The 20,981-nt window shown below is 42.8% G+C and overlaps 1 protein-coding gene across 3 annotated transcripts in view; it reads right to left on the bottom strand.

The window, feature by feature from the left end:
• TENT4B (terminal nucleotidyltransferase 4B) overlaps positions 1-20,471 on the bottom strand; it is a 48,186-nt gene extending 27,715 nt beyond the window's left edge. For 2 of the 3 annotated variants that reach the window (XM_033156758.1, XM_033156759.1), the window contains exon 1: positions 19,880-20,471. In XM_033156758.1, the coding sequence (XP_033012649.1) occupies positions 19,880-20,415 (536 nt within the window). In that variant the 5' untranslated portion in view covers positions 20,416-20,471. Of the gene's footprint in view, positions 1-10,096; positions 10,153-19,879 lie in introns of those variants that run through there. The other variant, XM_033156760.1, reaches the window with a different exon arrangement.
• Positions 20,472-20,981: the final 510 nt, after the last annotated feature.

The following is a 20,981-nucleotide window of genomic DNA, read 5'->3' as shown; positions in this document are numbered from 1 at the left end:
ATCTCTGACACTGATGGCTACTTGTGTTCCTTTTCCTAATCAGAGATGTCTGCCACAGAGGCACCCATTCAACAAGAACAGTGCCGCCAGTATTGCATGGACTGGAATCACAGAGAAAACGGAAGAGTGGCACATTGTCTTAGTTCTCAATATTAATTTCAACGAAATTAAAATTCATCAGAAGGATTGAGCCTTTTTGATTGAGCCACATCTTCACGCACCATGGTAAGTGTACTGTAAACGTCTGGCAGGAATGGTGAGCCCGCAGCTTTTCTCCTGAACTGTAGAGCTGCATCAAATAGTATGGGAAACAGCCTTACTAGAAAAATTAACCAATAAACTGAAACTGACATGGGGACAAACAGAAGAAGACGCCTTCACCCCGGTATGGCTCCCCTTTACCACACACACAGCCCAACAAGACAATGACAAAAATCCACCAACAGCATATGGCTAACCTGATCCAAAACATCCACCTACCCCACTCACACATGAAAACAAAGACCACCACAGCCAACCACAAACGAACAACCACACCCTAGGCCAACCGCAACCTCTCTCACCACCAAAGGAACACAAGCAAACAGCAGAGAATCTGCACAAGCAACGCTGACACCAAACCCTACATATATTAAGTAAAATAGAAACATCATCACCCAACCCCACCCCACCCCATCTTCCCCACCCCACCTCTTTCCCCGTTTTCTTCCTAATGTCTCAACAAACGAAACTGATTTGTAAAAATGTTACATGGTGGGGGGGGGGAACGAAAGAGAGACATTGCACATACTTTTGTAAATCAAGAAAATCTTTAATAAAAATACATTTAAAAACAAACAAATTGTAGAGCTGCGTAATTTCTGCCCCAACAGGTGCATGGAGATATCCAGCCCCCTCTCAAGCTCCAAACTGGGGGTCTTTTTGGATGGTGCATTGGTGAGGCACCTGGAGTGCACTGGCAATGTAGAACCAAACAGGCAAGCCCTCTCTCCAATGACCCAGCAGGATAGGGCAGCAGTTGGTTGAACCATTGCATGGTTGAATGGCCAAGGTAGCAACTGCTATGCCTCTTTTTCCTCAAGAAAGGGAGGCAGGAAGCTTCTTCAGCTGCACAGTAGCCAAATCAGCAAGGTCTCTGGTTGCCTTTCCTGCAACAGAAAGGCAAGCAGACATGAGGCCACCATGAGACCTCCGGGTATAGGGCGGTATACAAATTCAAGAAATAATGAAATAATTATAATGGCTGCACAGCAGCTTCAACCAACAAGTGCATGTTGAGAGCTCCGAGCTCAGCCAGCAGCTGCGGAGCCCTGCTTGTAGGGTCATTTGCATCAATCCCAACTATTTCTGCTACCTCACTAATAATTCATTATAATTTAAGGTTTCCCTTTTTAAAAAAGAAAGAAACCTACATAAATAATATAATTCCAAGATGTTAGAAGTTCAAACACAAGAGTTCTAGAATACTTTCAGTATTACTTCATAAAAGATTCAGGTAGGTAGCTGTGTTGGTCTGACGCTGTCGAAATAAAAAAATTACAAAATTGTCCAGTAGCACCTTAGAGACCAACTGCTACTGGACAATGTTTTAATTTTTTTATTTATTTCGACTTCATAAAAGGTGCCCCAAGCTGCTTTTAGTGCAGTTTGCACAATAAATGTATTATTTCAAACACAAAAAAGACGGCTGTGGAAAAGTAAGTGGCCTGCAAGTCAATTTGAAGGCAATGCTGGGTTTAAAGAATACTGAATATAAATGAATTCTGGAGCAATTTGTAAGAGTTTCTTACAAAACCTTTAGCTAGTTATTATCATTACATGAAAGACTCACTGAAGGCTATGAGATATGTGGTTCACAAAGAAGCATCTCTTACTTTTAGTGAAAAGACCTGTGTGATATTTTTAGAAAAAAATTGCTTTTGTTTAATACAAACATACCTATCGGTTACTGGGGTCAGGCTCTAAAAAAACAGTCATGGAAGTTTAACACAGCAACTGGTACACACTGCATCAACTGCCTGACCCCGATAGCAACACCAAAAAACTCTGCCCCCCCTTCCTCGCCAGGGCCTGAAGCAGTTTTACGCTTTTTAAAAAAATAGATGGCTTATTCAAAGCATGCAAGAGTCAAGACTGACAGGTATGCCAGCATTCAATTTGTCAGTATTCATGTCTGTTTGGGAGGAAGCCAGACTCACAGCTCATCTTGACAATTTGCTGTGCACTCTATTTTTGTATTATGCCTTTCAAATTCAGAAGCACATTTTAACACACCTTGAACTTAAAAGCCCAAGTCCAATGAAAAGTCCTACAAAAAATTAATGGGATAGTGGCAACTAACTTTCCCACTGGTTTCAATGGAACGTGGGGCCGAATTGCATGCCATGAGACAAATGCAGTAATTTTATTCACATATAAAGTGGGGTGCCTTGTCCACATGAAATGGAACTAAGAGGCGAATGAAGCTTAGCCCCATGTGCTTAGTCCACCATATTTCACTTTGCTCTGACGCTTCAAGTGCTTTTCTCTCAACCCATCGCATAATAAAGAAAAGTGAGTAAGGCTGGTGAAAATGCTGCTTGAATAGATGAGGGCAGGCGGGGTGTGTGATTTTGCTCCCCATACACACACATTGTATTTTATGCAAAAATAATAAAGAGAGGGGTGAAAAGACAAACACATTTGCTTTAAGTGTGACTAAGGGACACACATGAATGCAAACATGGTTGGCCCATTACATCTGTTTTGGGCCTTAGTCACAACTAAGTTTAGCTAGAGAAGGGTCAATTTTTTTTCTCTCAGCAGACAGAGTCAGATCTTTAAATATTACTTTCACCAACGGGAGAACAGAGAAACAGACATACCAGTGATCTGAAGGACAATTCCAATAAAGTATTTACAGCGTTAATTCTTATACCACTTAAGCAAAAAAAAAAGCATAATTTTCAAGTTGCTATGTAAGCTATTTGCATAGTTTTTCTTACCATGTTGTTCATTCATTCATTGCATTTGTATGCCACCTTTTGCTTCAAGGAATTCAAGGCGACATACGTGGTTCTCCCAGTCCTCATTTAATCTCCACAACAACCTAGGGAGGGAAGTTAGGCTGGGAGGCAATGACTGGCTCAAGGTCACCCAGGGAGCTTCCTGGCTGAGTGGAGATTTGAACACTGGTTTCCCAGGTCCTAGTCTGACACTCTAACCTTCATCAATTTACCTCACAAAATATTTCCATTTGAATTATCTTTTCTTCATTAAAGATAGGCTTACTTTAAATAAATGCCACCACTTTAAAAGCAGATCTCCCCATAAATTCTATACTGAGTCAATAGTCATATCTTTAAATGCATCTTTTTTACAGGCACTGAAGCTTATGAATTTCATCATTTCTGTGTAGTAAGCTTGTCACCTATACATTTGATGCTGGTATAATAGAATTTAAAATATTTCTTGCAGTGCCTCCTAAAGTAATAGAGGCACCTTCCCACCTGCGTGTGCGATCAGCATGTGCACGACTGCTGACACACATGCCGTGTTCAGCACTCAAAGGGAGCAGGATGGGAGCAGAATGTAGCAGAGTGGAATGGACTGGATTTGCACTCATCCCACTGGCACGTGTGGCAGCCAGGAACTCCTGTGGAAGCAGGGGTCCCCCCTGTACTAATACTGAACTACCAGAGAGAGAGAGAGAGAATGACCACATGATTTGCAATTATCCCTAGTCGTGTATCAATGCAATTGTATGGCCAAAAATCATGATTTGCACCTCAACTAGATGGACGAACAATTTTGTCCTTTTAAGCCATGATATTTGGTTGTGTTGACAGACTCTCTGGATATTTTGAACTACATTTCTTTACTGTGTTATTATTAAAAGCAGAGTTTAAAGAAATGTTTGGATAATCTTGATCAATTGACATTTGATGTTAAAACAGTCTAGTAAGCCTTTTAATACTACACCAAAGCTCAGATTGTTATCAAGTTTCATTTCAAAGAATTGACAAGGTCATTTAGGAATTTCAACCCTGGGAATCTAAGAACTGGAAGGTTACATAGCTCAGTGTGTTGCCCAGCGGGATAAGCCAGCTGAGCTTTTCATTCTTACTATGCCAAGTTCCTTGGGAAAGGAGAAGGATTAAGAAAGATGTTCAATTTGCAGAAAAATCATCAAAAATGAGTAAGACAAAGCACTGCTGAAACCTTCTAAACTAGGCATAAACAATATATTATCAGCAGGCTACATACTGCCTGCCAAGAAATTTAATCTGGAATAGCTATTAGCCAAGGAGTGAGTTGTCATATGCAACTGCAGGACTTTGTATGGGTCAGGGTAGAAATCTTGGTGAACACTTGATTCACAGAACACCAGTGTGGTGTAGTGGTTAAGAGCAGTAGACTAGTAATCTGGTGAACCAGGTTCGTGTCCCCGATCTTCCACATGCAGCTGCTGGGTGACCTTGGGCTAGTCACACTTCTCTGAAGTCTCTCACCCCCACTCACCTCACAGAGTATTTGTTGTGGGGGAGGAAGGGAGAATGTTAGCCGCTTTGAGACTCCTTCAGGTAGTGATAAAGCGGGATATCAAATCCAAACTCTTCTTCTTCTACACTGCCTTATCACTTCTAGAAGCAGTGCTAAGGTACAGTAAAGGACCAGATAGGGGTTAAAACTGATACTCAGTTCAGACAAGGAGGTATTGCTGGTGGGTGTTTTTTGGTGGTTGGTGTTCAAACTGTTCTGAAAGGGGCTGCACTCCCCACAAAGGATCAGAGTGTTTGCAGTTCTGGAGTGTTTGGGAATCAAACATTGTCACTAGAAGTACAAGGAGGTTATGTGGTTCAAAACAAATTTAATCACCTTCATCTGATACACCAGCTATGACCATATGAGGATGGGGATAGCTTGGCCATGGTTACAGACACACTGGTAATCTCCAGCTACTGCAATGCACTTACGTGCGGGGCTGCCTTTAAACGATTTTCTAGAAACTGTAGTTGGTTCAAAATAGGACCATACGGTTATTAACTGGAGCTGGGCATTTCACATTATATTATGCCAGTGTTTTATCAGCTTCACTAGCTTCTGGGCTGAATTTAAAGTGGTGTTTTGAAACTTTAAAGCAGGAGTGGGGAACATGAGGCGCTCCGGATGGAGTTGGGTTCCTACTTTCATCGTCCTTGACCACTAGCCATGCTGGCTGATGGAACTGGAGTCTGTGTCTCCCTGTAAAATAATATAAGTGACTATTAGGAAGAGGGCCTTCTTGGTTGTAGAACACTTGCTGTAGAATAACCTTCCAACAGAGGCCCTCCTGCTACCTACTTTATTGTCTCTTGGGCAGCAGGTGAAGATCTTCATGGGCATCCAGGCCTTTTAAACACCTAGCATTTTAAACTTGCAAATTCTGGGCTCTCATTGTGTAAGTGTGTTTTATTTTACTGAGCTATTTAAAAAGCTCTATGCTACATTTCATTATCTTTCTTGATGCTTGTAATCATTACTTTGCATTTTATTCTCTGCCCCGTATGCTACCCAGGTAACATGTGTTGATAAGTAGCCATATAATTCTAGTAATAAACAAAGATAGGAGCACTGCCAAATATAGGAAGGCCAAATTTCTATAACCATGGCTTTCCAATTGCTTGAAAATATTTCCACTTGCAGAAACATGATGGAGAGTAGTATGCATTACTTTTGAGCTATTCATCTCTTCTCAGGGCATATAAGAATGTAATTAAAATCTCCATGAGTAACTTATCAAAAGATCATGAATTTGTCATTCAGTTTGCAACACTGTACATATGTGCACACCCCAAAAACAGCAGTTGCACACTTGTAAAGTTACATAACTTTGCAGCATTGGAATTTGCCCTGAAGGTCATTGTAGGGCACAAATTTCAAGTTGAACATAAAATAAAATGTCAAAGGTCAAATGGACAGTGAAAGCAAACATGAGTGGGTGGATAGTATTGCAAATTTGAATCTTGTAGATCTGAGAATGACTCCTGTCTCTGCCACGATATCCATTTGCCATCTGTAAAATGGAAACAATAGTCCTACTTCTACAGGTACAAATATGAAGACTGTAAAGTATTTTGAAAATCTGAAAACTTGCCTTGTAAAAATAAAGGGTGGTAGCTAATGCTTGGTCTACTTAGAGTAGAATCAATGGAATTAATCAGTAGGACTAGCTAGACATACCTCAAAATAAACAAGAGGGTGTCCAAGGACAACAGCTGCCATTTGTACTACATTGTTTTCATGGCTAATAACACTTGCTTTTCCACATTTTCAAACTTATGGTTATAGACTCAAAGGCTGGAAGAAGAAAAAGATAACCCTTCTTGTTATGAATGAACATGGAGCTGACTTTCTGTGTCCATCTATACTTAGAGCAACAGTGGAAAAGAGAAAGTGCAGTCAGGATATCCTACTGTGTTTGCTCAGGTGGACAAACAGAGCAGGGTTTGCAGTGCTCATACTCTCTCCCCCTGTCTCTTGTCACCACCACCCCCAGCCATAAAGAGCAGCAGAAAGTGCAGTCACAAACTAGGTGCTACTGGAAGGAATTTTTTATTTTTTATTTTGTTTCGACTACGGCAGACCAACACAGCTACCTACCTGTAACTAGGGACAACCATAGTCACCTGTAATCAATTTTTCTACACCACAGGCAATCATGTGAGTATTCTTGTTCATAGGCAACGATTTACATCCAATGAATCTTTTTTAAAAAAATAAAATAAAATCAGGCTTTGGGCACATTTTTCCTAGACATCAATCCACTTCTTTCATTTAGACATGAATTTGCCATGTGGGTTGAGACTGATGGGAACTGAAGTTCAGAAACTTCTGAAGGGCCAACGTTTTCCTACCCCTGATTTAAGACCTGGAAACTAAAATCAACACATATTTCTCAGCATCCATGACTGCATGACCAGCCAGAACAAATGACCTAGATCAGGCTTCCCCAAACTAAGGCCTGAGGGACTCAGTTTTCCGGCCCCCGGCGGCCCCCACCGCTTGCCCAAGGGACTCAGTTTTCCAGCCCCCGGCAACCCCCACCACCCGCTGCCACTGCCCGCTCTTACCAGTACGGCGCGGCGCAGCTGCCCATTTCCGGGTCGCGGAGTGCTGGAAATAGCTAGTGCACGTGCACACGGCCTCCGCAGACCCAAAAGTATGCCGGAAATAGGGTGCACACACGCGCTCCCCTGCCCTCCGGTCCACCGTGCAATCGGCACTGGAAGAACCAGCCTGAGCCCGGGTAAGTTTGGCGACCCCTGACCTAGATGCTTGCACATTTCAAATGACAATTACAATGTATCCCAGAAGAATACTACTCTCTTTCAGGTCCAACAATAACCGAGTTTTCCTCACAGCTAAGCAAAAGCCCTTATTTCTGAAGACCACTGTTGACTGGCCTCATACTACCCACCATATAAGAAATATGGATTGCCAACTGACCAAATATATTTGCACCAGGACACATGCATTCAATATCTAGCAGCTATCATTTGAGCGAGATCCAGTTGCTCAATAGGAATCCAGTCTTCAAAAGCATTCCGTGATGCGGATTTCAAAAGCATAGGCTACTATAAAGAAAAATATTCAAATACTGTATTAACTGCCCTGCTCTATGTACACATGCAAAAGTATCAAGATTTTGATAAATATTTCCTTATCAGCAAAGGGAAACAATCAAACGAGGACTGGCATGGCCTGTAGCCTATTAGAACATAATGCAATGTTTATTTCATTTCCTCGGTGCAGTAACCATCTCCTGAAGCAGGATCTGTAGGTATAATTCACACTATCTGTTGAAAAAGCAATGTACAAGTAGCCAGGCTTTCATTGTAATTGTTTTTAATTTGCTCCTGTGTAAAAGCACAACTGCATTCACATTATGAGCTCCCATTTTTTGGAAGAGGACTCACAACAATAGTCACAAAAATAAACTGTAATAAAGGAGACTAGTTACTGCCTATATGGGACAAACAGTCAGAGAGACAGACAGACAGACAGACAAACTGGCATCCAAGTGTAGTAGCTTACATGGCAGAAGTCACAGAGGAGCTTAATGCATTCTATAACTGGAACTACACTATGGCAAGTCAGTGACAGCTGTGCAACACAGGCAGTTTTCTGCTGTGAGTATTCTATCAGCAGGTAAAAACTAATGAAATCTAAACCATAAAATCCATAATTATCACCCCATTAATTTTATGTGACAGTTGCACCTCATCATTCCCTTGTTGGAGCTCTCTGTCGAAAGGGCCATACCTGTCAGCATAGATGCCCGTTTCAGTAGAAAGTATTGCCCATGAAGTGACATAGGACAACTAAATCAGGTTATGTAATTGGCCACAAAAGCATCAACTTAATGGTAGCTGTTGGGATGAGCCACTCCCATGATACTTCAAGCAATTCCAGGCTCAACTCCCCCTTCCTATTTAGACAAAGGAAGACATTATGAGCCTGTGGCATGCACCACACTAGCCCAGAGGCTTCAAAAGTATCTTCAAAAATGTCTGAGTAGCATCTATGGTACAAAAGGCCTTTCAGCAGTTAAGGTCGCTGCACAAGTTGCAGTCCCTTTTAGATAAACTCCAGCTGACCCATACCGCTAAAACATCCAAGTCATACTTAATGGATGTTGTACATACCTTTGAAGACTAGGCTACTACAACTGATTCAGAACATGCAAGTAGCCAGTCAGAACACATCTCACCAGTTCTTGGGTGTGAATTAAAGACTATATAACAAGAACTATCGAACATTATCTCAATATCTGATCACAGCGGAGAGACTCTTGTGTGGACAAAGATGGAAAGACTTATTGTTTAATATGGAGGAATGGTTGTTGAGGTTATTGGAGACAAAGTAGATAGGTTTGAGAAGAGAAAAACTATTGCTGACATTTGTGTGAAAAAGAAAAGGAAATAATCCGAGACATTTGGGTCAGCGGATTGAGCAAATACAGTGGTACTTCGGGTTAAGAACTTAATTCGTTCTGGAGGTCCATTCTTAACCTGAAACTGTTCTTAACCTGAAGCAGCACTTTAGCTAATGGGGCCTCCCGCTGCCGCTGTGCCGCCAGAGCACGATTTCTGTTCTTATCCTGAACCAAAGTTCTTAACCTGAAGCGTTATTTGTGGGTTAGCGGAGTATGTAACCTGAAGCATATGTAACCTGAGGTACCACTGTATTGCCTAACAGAAAGTAGATCAGTTGGATGTCATTGTAAAGTTGGTATTTTGAATAATTTCTTGCATGTACCGGTAACTAACAGACAGAAAATCAGAAGTCCTTTTTTATTTTCTTCTTTTCATTTTCTGTTTAGGTTTTCATTTGGTGTCCCCTACTCTGGGCCGTTTTTGGGGTCTAACATGAAGGTGGTGGGTGGGTGGCGGAAGGACCCTGAATGAGAGGCAGGGAAGGGAAGACCTTCCAGGATAAGAGACTGGGAGAAGGAAAGGAAAGTAAAGCTTCCAGGTAAGAGCTGTGAGGGTCCATCACTTTCAGTGTGAGACATGGGTTAAGAGAGGACTCTGCATTTTCTGTTTCCTTTTTCTCTGTGTTTTTGTTTTTATTTAGATTGGTTTCTTTTATCTTATTGTATTATGAGAACACTTTAATAAAATCTTAATTTAAAAAAATCTCACCAGTTCTGGATCAACTGCAGTATTTTCCTGTTTCAAAGTGCAGGTTTTAATATTTAAACCCCTGTACACTGTATATAATATACAGCAGGGGTCACCAAGGTGGCACCTGCAGGCACCAAAGCCAGTACCGCCTATGGTGCCTGCAAAAGGTCTCTGTAAATATAACCCCAAAAAATCAACAATGCACCAGAAAGTGTTTGCTCTTTCTGCTCAGTTCCTACTTGCACCGGCTCACCCTCTCCTACATGGACCACACACTCTTAAACATGCCTCAATTTCACTGGATGCCAGGTTTGTTCATCCACCCTCCCTACCACTCCCAACAGGAGAGGTATAAAGAACCTCTCCATGAGAGCAAGTACAGTGGTGGCTAATATAGCTGCCTTTTTCCATTGTTAAAGAAAGGGTGCCGATGGGCAGGAAATACTTACATGATTTGTCTTTTTCTGCTTTTTTTAGATATGGCTGCCATTTTGTATTATGCCACACCCCCATAGCATCCATTTTGTGACACTTTCAAAATTCCAAATGTGCCCATCAAGGTTACTAACCCCTGGAATATAGAATGAAACCTAGGAATCTGCTACCACATGAACCTGCATGACAATTATAATGATCCGAGGCAAGTATTGGGGAGAAGACTTGTTTGGCGTTGGTATCCCAGCTATAGGATGCTTTCCCCCCGCCCAGGATGGCTCACCTGGTACCCATTCTCATGACCTTTAGTTGCCAAATAAACTTTTTTATTTGCCCAAGCCTTCAATCATTAGAACTTTTATTGCTGCTCACATTTGAATTCTGGCTTCAACTTTATCAACTGCTGTGTCATTTATGGTATTCAGTTTTTTTTAAAAAAACTGTTTCTATTGGATTTCACATGGTTTTACATCTCATTAATATATATAATGCCTTGAAAATTATTGGAAAGGCTGGTATATCTTTGAATATAAATACATAGCTGGCACAGAAAGAGTAAGGTAACTGCTATAAAAGTTATGAAAAAGCTTACACTCAAAATGGGACAATCTGAAGGCTTTGAGTTACTCTACGTCTACGGTATATAGGAAACCCAGTAAGAAAAGCACTGCTTGCTTGGGACATGTGGTATTATCAGATTTGCTGATAATTAGCTACCAGTAGCTTGAAGGTGAAAGCCTGCAAAGTACTTTTTGGCACCAACAGACTGATAGCAATAATGGATTAGCCAGTGCTAGAAATCTCACACAATCCAACAGGATTGAAGAAAGGCAAAATTAATAGTCAGGTGCCTGGGCCAGATCAATCCCACATAGATCCCTCTGTGGGCCGAATTGCGAGCGCACCCTGCGATTTCTGACAGCATGAAAGAGAGTCCCCGTGCCACACTGGTTTAGCACAGCGCACGAGCGGGCAGCTCAGTTTGGGGGTGGCTCGTGGGCCAGTCAAACGACCTCCGTGGGCCACTTCCGGCCCATGGGCCTTAGGTTGCTGACCCCTGTTAATAGTGTAGCTAATTCAAAAGCCCTTCAGATTGAGAATATATATGGAAAATGATGAAAAACCTCAACATCATTTCTTCTAATTGTGAAGTTGGCAGCCCCTGCCTACCAGTACAACAGCAAAACTCAGCCTCCAAGAGAGAAGAAAGTTCCTGCAAACACAAAAGGCACTCCAGGTATTCAGAAAAAGTTGTGTGTGTACACGTAGGTTTCAAGAGACCCATGGGGAGATGTGGAAGGATAAAGGGAAGGCTGACACCTATACCTGTGCATTGCTCTTAAGCTGCCCTGTAACTTTTGAAAGCATAACAGCAGAGTACAGGAACAACACAAGACTATTCAGGTTGGCAGCTGGAGCCTAACACTATGGGGTGCATCATGACCACAATACCCTCCAGCTCAAGATTCCTTTAAAAGGGTAGAGAGGGATTGGAAAGATAAATGGTTCCCTTAAAACAGATCAACCCTTAAAAGCACTAGTTAAGCTGTAGATGGGGCACACCCATTCAGCAATTTGAAGTATTCTGGAAAGGGCAGGAATTAAAGAGTCAGTGCACCCTCAGGTATGCATTTTAGGGGAGACTTCATAGCTTAGTGAGAGAGAATCCATTTCACACACTCCACAGGAAGATTCAGACACAGATGTCCTAGTTCTATGCCTGGGCCCTATTGCACATTAAAATAGGAGAAATGATTTCCCTATCATTGACTCCTCTTGATTATTCACAGGCAGGGTTTGAAATTAGCAGGGTGCCAGGTGCATTTTGCACCTAAACATTCTCCATTTGTGAGCACCTCCAAAAGCCTGGGTGCCATTTTTTGCACCTGGCTAACGCTCAAGAATTACTTAAATGTATTTTCTTTGAAGCCTCAAAGTATACCGGTATGTTACAGATAGACAATATGTTAAGGAGTTTAACAATAAAGAGTAGAGTGTTTTGAAAACTGAAGTATGGTACTGATATTCTTACTGTAAACACCAAATTAAACATGTATTAACAATTTCTGCTAAAAATGTGGTATTAACAATGTGTCACTTAAGTGAATTGCGTATTAATTCATTTTGATCAAAATAATAAATAAAGTGTTGCTGACACACCCACCCCATGGTGAATAGACATTCTGTTTTGGCGCCCAGAATCCAGGTCTCAGAAGCCGTTTGGCTCCTAGCTTTCCTATCCCGGTTTCTAACACTGTTCACAGCCATGTTCATATTACTAAACACTAAACTATTATAACATAGAGGTCTACCTCTTTCAGTGCTGAAAAAAATGTTCAATACCAATGGTGCTGGAGATTAAATAATAAAAACAGCAAAATAATCATATAGTTTATGCGTCTGGCCTTAAAATGAGAAAATTGAAGAGATTTCAGGCTGTTACCATCTCATTTCCCCAAAGTGGACTAATTTTTTGCTGAACTATGCTGAATGAAGGAAAGATGAATTTGTCTCCAATCTATTAGCAACTTCATGTTTACTTGCACTACAATACTGTACTGGAAAATTAGCTCATTTCCACCAATGAACTCTGGATGAAAAAAATGCATGGTTACTGCAAATTAATTTTATTACATTTAGAGAAAGAAAGTTGATGTGCTTTGGTAGAATTAACCATAAGAAATAAATATTTTGGGGAAAATACGCTGAAGTACTCTGTCATCAAATAATGAGTAGGGCAGGAATATGTTCAATGTGATTTAATTTGGGTAAAAAATGGTTACTGGTATTATTACATTTGTATACCATCCTATACCCATAAATCTCAAGGCAATATCAATGGATGGGTCTGTGAACTTTTTCATATATCGCCAATCTACCAAAAAATCACCCTAATAGCTACTCGTACTATTCTGGAGAATAATGAAATATATAGTTGATCCAAAGGGTTTTCAAACTGTAGTAGCAGGACAGTTGATTCTATGTTGCTAGATTTCTGCATATAGAATGTCAGAAACAGGCCATAATAAAGTGAAATCCTTATTATTTTTGTCACTAAATTGTATAAAATATAAATGCTGATTACTAAGGCAGCTATTTAGATTAGAAGGTATTTTTGGAATTAAAAGAGAAGTGGGGTTGCCACTTCAAAGACTACCATGAGAGCCCCACCCGCCTCCTGAATTGATGAGCAAACGTGAAAGTTATTGGCCACCACATGGTGTGGGAGCCTACAAAAAGAGGAGGCATAAGGGCCCTCTAGGTGAGAGCTAGAACATCTGCATCATCCCAGATGAGAGATGATACTGGGTCCCCTGGATGTTTGGAAAATTTGGATCTCAACTACTGGATAACATGGTTATAGGGAATCCCTGTCCACATTGTCTTTTCTTTGCTGTTGCTGTTAAGGGAAAGTTGTCAGATCAAGGATGGTATGAAGTGCAGGGCAAAAAGGAGGAGGACTTCCTTGGGCAGCACGCTATCAGGCAAAACTCTAGGTGGTCAAATTTGGCTTGTTGTTTCTTAAGTGCCTGGAAAGCAATGTATGATGTAGGAGAATGTGAGCAGTATTAAAACTATGACTGCATGTGGAGCCTGAAGGAGCTGTAATCTTTACCTTCCTAAATGAAGAAGAAGAGCTTGGATTTGATATCCCACTTTATCACTACCCAAAGGAGTCTCAAAGCGGCTAACATTCTCCTTTCCCTTCCTCCCCCACAACAAACACTCTGTGAAGTGAGTGGGGCTAAGAGACTTCAAAGAAGTGTGACTAGCCCAAGGTCACCCAGCAGCTGCATGTGGAGGAGCGGAGACACGAACCCGGTTCACCAGATTACGAGTCTACCGCTCTTAGCCACTACACCACACTGCTGGGGATGTTCAGAGAGGGGAGGAGAGGCACATGAGAGCAGGGAAGGAAGACTGCCACACATGAGAATGTGGTTCCAATCCAATGCATGCAATTAAGTTACAATGAACCTCTGTGGAACAAACACCCTTTTGGAATGGCGATTCCCCCCCCCTCCCCGCCCAACACACATTTTCTCTCTGCTAGGCATCATTCTCTGTTTAGTTTTCAGCTTGTCTTGTTTTATATAGTGCTGTATGGATTTTTTTGTTTACTTATTGATATTGTGACCATTTCCAGTAAGTTTTTTAATTGTTATACTTACTGTTAATTTGATATGTGGTGAGGTGAGCCGCTTGAGGAACAATTTTGTGGAAAAGAAGCATACAATTAGACAGGTGAGGAAAACTGCTATTGGATTATTGTGCAATGATTCAAATGGACTGCCTTACCTTTCAATTTATTGGTAGACAACTAATGGATAACATTACTTAGGAGCCTCTCTGGATATCCCTGTATAAGAACTTTATCGCCTTGTCTACAGCTGTTCCATTAGTCACCAATACAGAATGGGTTCAACTGCTCTGTGGTATGTACAAATTATTTTAAGACATGCATTTTGTTGATGCACCTTGCTAAACCAGCTATTGTCTCGTGTATTTTATTTCTGAACCTTCAATAATAAATTCAAAGCATAATGAAAAACTATTTTTAAAATGAAACTTATTCAACCGGGTGGTGTGAAGGAACATAGTACAATACATTTATGGGCAAAAAAGCACTGCAAAGATTACATTCTCCATGAAGTACAGGTAACGGTGGCCAGTAAATTCAGCTGCATTTTGGCAAAGAGATGATTCTGCTTTGAAGGCTGGGGCCTTCCAGTCCTACAATTTATTATTTTAAACTGTGGACATATATTGATGGTGAAAACATGTCTTTCATATGTCTATATCAGACCCTGTAGCTTGATGGGTGACCAGGAAGAAAGCTAAGCTTGCTTGAGTTCACTGAAATTTCAGTCCTGGAGGAGGACTGTTAATAAGTGGTAGTGCTGATCAGACTAAGAGTCGGTACAAGTAAGAAATGGTTTTGATTCACTGGGAGGGGGTACAACATGCTTCATATGTGTGAAGTCCAAATTTCCATCTCTGATCTTGCTACTTAAAAGGATCTGAGATAGCAGAGCAAAACCTATTATTATTATTATTATTATTATTATTCAAATTTATATACCACGCTATACCCGGGGGTCTCAGGGCGGTTCACAGAATAAACCTATACCCATAATGCTGGAGATCTACTGCTGTCAAGGCATGCAGCATTTGACTAGATGGATCAATGGCCTGACCCAATGTAAGACTGTAGTTTAACCAACACCTGCAACTGGATGAGCACCACTAGCAGAAGAAAACTGCACCCCACTTCAGACAGTTAAGTTTTCTGATCTGTGCTACCCTGATGCTGTGTTAAAATGTACCAGGATCTCCCCTCAGACAAATACTGCTCAGAGCAAGCTAAAGGGTTAAGTCTAGCATCTTGTAACACTGCAGGCAGGACAGATATAATAGGATCAGAGTGATGGCCAGAGCAGTGAGTAATCATGTATCTATAATGCTACACCATGAAAGCAATTTATTTTTGCAAAATAGACAAGTTATTAGGGAAACAAGGTGCTGTAAGAATAAATAACTATGTGATAAACTAGAGTTTAGGACATACACATACACACAACAGTTGGAACAGTTCAACACTGAAGCCCATTACAGAATGGTGGGTTCTGCCATACAGGATGTTCAAGCTCTGATATCTTGCAATGAACAGGGAGTTTGAATAGATGGCCTACAAGGCTCTCTACAACCATAACAAAAATATCAGAAGATTTTGTTCACAAGTATTATACTGACCAGTTTTCTGAGATCCAAAAGCTATCTGCAAAGGTTTGAAGATGTAATGCGTATTAACAAAGAATAAAATTATAAATATAATCAGATTTTTGCTAGGATTACATTTTAAGTGATTATCATTATAACACTTAGGTCAACACAGGAGTTGCCAAAATGAAAGATCATGAGATTGTTAACATCTGCTTTGAGCAATAATTACTAAGCTGAGGTGATGATTATCTTGATTATCTTGAGGTTGTTGTTTTTTATGCAGCCTTATTCTGACTGCGACTACAGAGCACAGTATTAGTTTACCTCGCAAGTCAATGCATCTGAGTAGCACACACTATTTACCATGCTTTCTCAATACCCAATGCCCAACTGTGGTTGCATTTGGATGTAATCTTCAACTATGGCTTAGAGTTATGTGCATGACCCTTGGGCTTGTTAGCTCTACCCTCTGGCATGACCAAAATATTTCATTTCCATTTACATGGTTAGTCTGAAGTAGTATTTAGGAAACAAGCCAAATTCAAAATGTGGTTTATGATCCTGGCTTGTTTCCCAACCACAGTTGAAACAAACCACATTCTGAGCTCAAGAACTTTGGTTAGCAGGTGGGGTATAAATACCCCTGAAAACATAAAATAAATAATAGAACACAGTTAACTAAGCAAAATTTCCAATCTCCTCCTTGCATCCACCCCAGAAAAAGAGCTGAACTATAATTTGCTGTGATATATGAATGGACAGACTATAGTTACAGCTTGGCATCTGGGGGCTGCTGTGCCTAGAGACAGTAGCGATGAGCCGATAGAAAGGGCGGTAGCTTCATGTTAAGAGCATTTGCTTTGCATACAGAAGGTCCCAGGTAAAATCCTCTTCAGTCAGGGATAGGAAAGACTCCTGGTCTGAAGCCCTGGAGAACTGCTGCCAATACTGTACTGTACTAGAAGAACCTACAGTCTGACTCAATAGAAGGCCATTTCCTATGGTCCTAAATGACAATAGCAGCTCTAAACCATGATTTGGTTATATGTTTGGAAGCACAAACAAACTATGGCTTGGGATCTAAACTATGTTTATTGCAGAGCATCAAACGACTGAATTTAATGCACATGCTAAAACAGGGGACAGTATTTAAAGAAATGCACAAAAACAACAGACAATCAAGCCTCAGCCACTTTCAGAAGCACAATACAAGCCTATCTCAAAATTACAGGATTCCCCGGAAGAGAAAAAAGTGCACATGGAGAAAAGGTTTGTCCTTTAAACTACAAATTTCTACAATAGTACTTCACATTATATTATAAAAATGCAAAGTAAGACTTCTATACCTGTCTGAAAGATGGAAGGGGAGGTGATTTTTTCATAGTCTGCTTTACAGGAGAAACTTACAGGAGTTCCATTCTTTGAAACAAGATTTGTCAACAGAAAGTTTGGGAATTCTAAATGGAACTCTTCTCCTCAGTTTAAGCAAACACTTCACACTCCAGAGGTAGCATTACATTTACTGGAAAGGTTCATATGGGTCCCATATGCCTTGAAGCAGGTTCTAAGAGAGACATATACTGCTACCTGAAAAAATCCACATGCAACACCAGCAATAAAAATGCAGCTAAAATATTCCCTCTTCTATACATTCTAACCTTCTATGATTGTGGGACACTGTGTCAACCCTGCAATGAAAAACAATAATGCTGACTCTGCAATGGCACCAGCATTTGTAAAATTAGAAAGTCATGAGAAGTCAGGGTAAAAATCGCTGAAACATTTGCATATATACAAAAGATTATCACAATTAAAGATACACAAATCAAACAAGTGAAAGCTGCAAACTACTGTACCTTGAAACTCCAAAAGCCAAATTGTTTTGCTGAACACTGCAGGTTGTAACTAATGTTAGTTCTACCCAGAGTAGACCCCCTAATGGGCATGACTAACACATTGTTGACAGATGTTACATACTGCTGTAAAAATCATGTACTAAAGCACAGTGAATGTGGAATGCTACTACAGTTCAACAAAAAATTCGAAGCATAGAAAAAACAGGCAGCATGGCCACTTCCTAGAGAACTTTAAAATGTTAGCAATGTCGAAAAATAAAAGCAAAAAGAGCAGACAGGATATGATGGAGGCACAAGAATGGGGCTTTGTGCGCGGGTGGGGCATTTTAAGACTTGTTCAAATACCTTACATTTAATTTAACAAATGTGTGTGTAACGTGCCATGGAGTTGTGCATCAACTGCGCAGATGACTTTCTTCCACGCCCTCTTTGTACTGCACACAGGCAAAACATTTGTATTCAGAAAGGCACCTATCTCCTGGGACCTTGCATAATGTAACATTATGAGTGACAAAGATTCTCTTTAGAAAATGTGGATTGTACAGAAAATCAAGTCTTTGCACGGGCCAATAGATGAGGTAACATCCCCTCCCTGATGTGTTGAACACACAGGCCTCGTAAAAACCCAAATGTATAGCCCCTGAATGCTATGCTCTTTTTCTCTGTGTGTAGTGTAGGCTTCCTGGCCCACGCGCTACCATGCATTGGAACACATGCTGCGACAGCACAGAAAGACTCAACCCTGAGCGTGTCCTTTGATATACCATGCACATGTGCACTGTGGTATTTAAGAACATGAGTAGCATGCATTTACTAATTTTCTTCCCTCCATAGAAAAAAATATGCACCTGAGTGCTTCTCCACCCTTTTACATGTACAATGACCAAATAGCACACCACAGCAAAAAAATATAATCTGCGTAGCAGGAGATGTGAAAGTCCCCATCCCCCCCCCCCGTCTCCCCGCATTTAAACTTGGATGCACATAGCACACAAAGGTAGAGAAATTCCCATATTCAAAAGAAACAAAGAAAGGGGTGCACTAGATCCCAATTTGAGAGAAGGAATAAAGAGAGAGACTGACTTGCATCTCAGATGAGAACAGGAACATATTCTTGCTTCCCACGCCATGTGCTCCTGGGCCAAGATTGCCAGACAGCATTTTAAAGAGACCACCCCCTATTAAAGCACATCATTTGCTGCGGAATATAATGAGAAACGCTACAAGAATCTCACATATGCAACTCATACGGAGTTATTGTGGATCTCCAGATTAAAAAATAGAACAGTAATACAGGGGTCTTGGTGGCCACATGTTCTCCCCTATGCACCCACCCAATGGCCATTATGCTAACTGCACCCCAAATTCTGTCAAATTCAAACCTGAACAGCTGACAAATCTGGCCAATCCCCACACACACTCCAGGCCCTTTCAGACCTCTGCAGCAAGACAACTCTGTCCCCTGCCCCAATGCCAAAAAGTAAGGGCACAACAGCATTGCCTTGAGTGGCAATCATGTAATCCAGACTAGCCCCCAAGAACAATATTTCAACAAACCTACTCCGCCATATATTTTCCAGCCAAACCTAGCTACCATCCCAACCACCTTCCTGACATTGGTATCACTGCTGCAAGTTCTTCACCCCAGCTTGTAGGTATGAGCTTTTGGCAAAGTTTCTACTTCTGTCCGGTATTTCTCAATGCTAGCCTATGAGCAATGGGGGGGAGGGGGCCTCAAACAGCACTGGAGCACAGCTATGGAAACCTCAATGCGAAGGGATCCTTAAAAAAGAAAGAAAGAATCTGCCAGCACATGCAGAATAGCACAGCCTGGCCACTGAGTAACTTCTGCTACCCTAGGCATCTGGAACTCGACCTGTGGCACCTACCTCTAGGTCCAAAGGTATAGAAACACTTAAAAAGAAAAAAAAAGAGGGTAAAAGGAAAAGTGAACGAATGAACCTTTGCCTGGAATACTTGCTCTTACCAATCAATACATTAAATACACACTGCCGGGAAGCAACTGCTCCACCGTTTTATAACCTTGACTAGGGCCTAGTCACACTACCCGCCCCTTTTATTTCCCCTATCCTAACCCCACTTCTCCCTCCCCGATGTGATCCCCTTCCCTCCAAGGTGAAAAAAAAAACAGATACTGGGGGTTGGGAGAGAGGGAGAAAGAAGCGCCAGCCTAACCCCCCATGTTGGTCTCCTCACCCCACCACTCCTTGGCTGTAGTTCGCCTTCTTCCACGGGGTGCCGGTGTAGGCGGGCTCGTCCGGGCCAGCTTGCGGCCTCCCCAGGGGCCCGTCCCCCGGCGCCGGGACCCCGCTCTCCCCGGCGGGCCCGAGTAGGAGGGTGTAATTGAGCCCGAAGGTGCTGGCCTTGTTGTCGCGCTTCCTCTTGTTGCTGGCGGCCGAAGAACCCGAGCCGGCGGGCGGCGATGAAGTGGAAGACGAAGAAGGGCCAGCTGCCGACAAGGCGGCGGCCGGGGAAGGAGAAGAGGAGGCGGCGACGGCGATGGAAGAAGAAATGGAAGAAGAGGAGGAGGAAGAAGAAGAGACGGCCGCGACAGGAGGTGCCGGGGCTGCAGCCGCTGCCCGGGCCTGCCTGCCTGCCCAGGCGGTGGCGGCCGGCGGCTGCGGCGAGGAGGCCTGTCGCCGGTGGAGGTGGTGGTGGTTGTGCTGCTGGTGGTTGGCGCTCTCGAGCGGCAGGAAGTCGGGCTGAGGGTCGCAGCGAGGGCTGCGGGACATGCCGGGCGGCGAGGCCGGGCCGACCCCGGGGTTGGCGGCGGCGGTGTTGCTGCTGCTGCTGCCGCTGTTGGAGGCGGCCGAGGCGGGTTGCTGCTGTTGCTGCTGCTGCTGGGCGCGCTGCTGCTCGTGCTGCTGCTGCTGCTGCTGGAAGTAGAGATTGCGGACCCCTTGCGTGGTCTCCCAGATCTGCATCCACAGGCGGTTCGAGGGGCCGAGCTGCTCTGGCTGGAACCAGGCGATCCGGGGATCCATCAAACGGGGACCCGGCCCTCGAGAGACTGGGCGGCGGCGGCGGCGGCGGCTACTCCTCCCCCGCCTCGCCCGGCCCGGCCCAGCCCAGCCGGCCGAGAGCGCGGCGGCGCCCACCGGCTCGCAGCGCTAATGGCGGGCGGACGAAGGCGGCGGCGGCGGCGGCGAGCAATGGAGAGAGAAAAGGGAGAGACTCTCCTCCGCTGCGCTGTGTCGGCGGCGCCCTCCTCCTCCTCTTCCCAGTGAAATGACTGGCGGTCCGGGGCGAGAGAGGTCAGCCGGGCGCTGAGTGGCTTCCTCCTTGCTTGGGCTGCTCC

This window comes from Lacerta agilis, chromosome 8, assembly GCF_009819535.1.
Source record: "Lacerta agilis isolate rLacAgi1 chromosome 8, rLacAgi1.pri, whole genome shotgun sequence".
Classification (NCBI taxonomy): Eukaryota; Metazoa; Chordata; class Lepidosauria; order Squamata; family Lacertidae; genus Lacerta; species Lacerta agilis.
The sequence above is the reverse complement of the archived record's forward strand: the minus strand, read 5'-3'. Positions and strand labels throughout refer to the sequence as shown.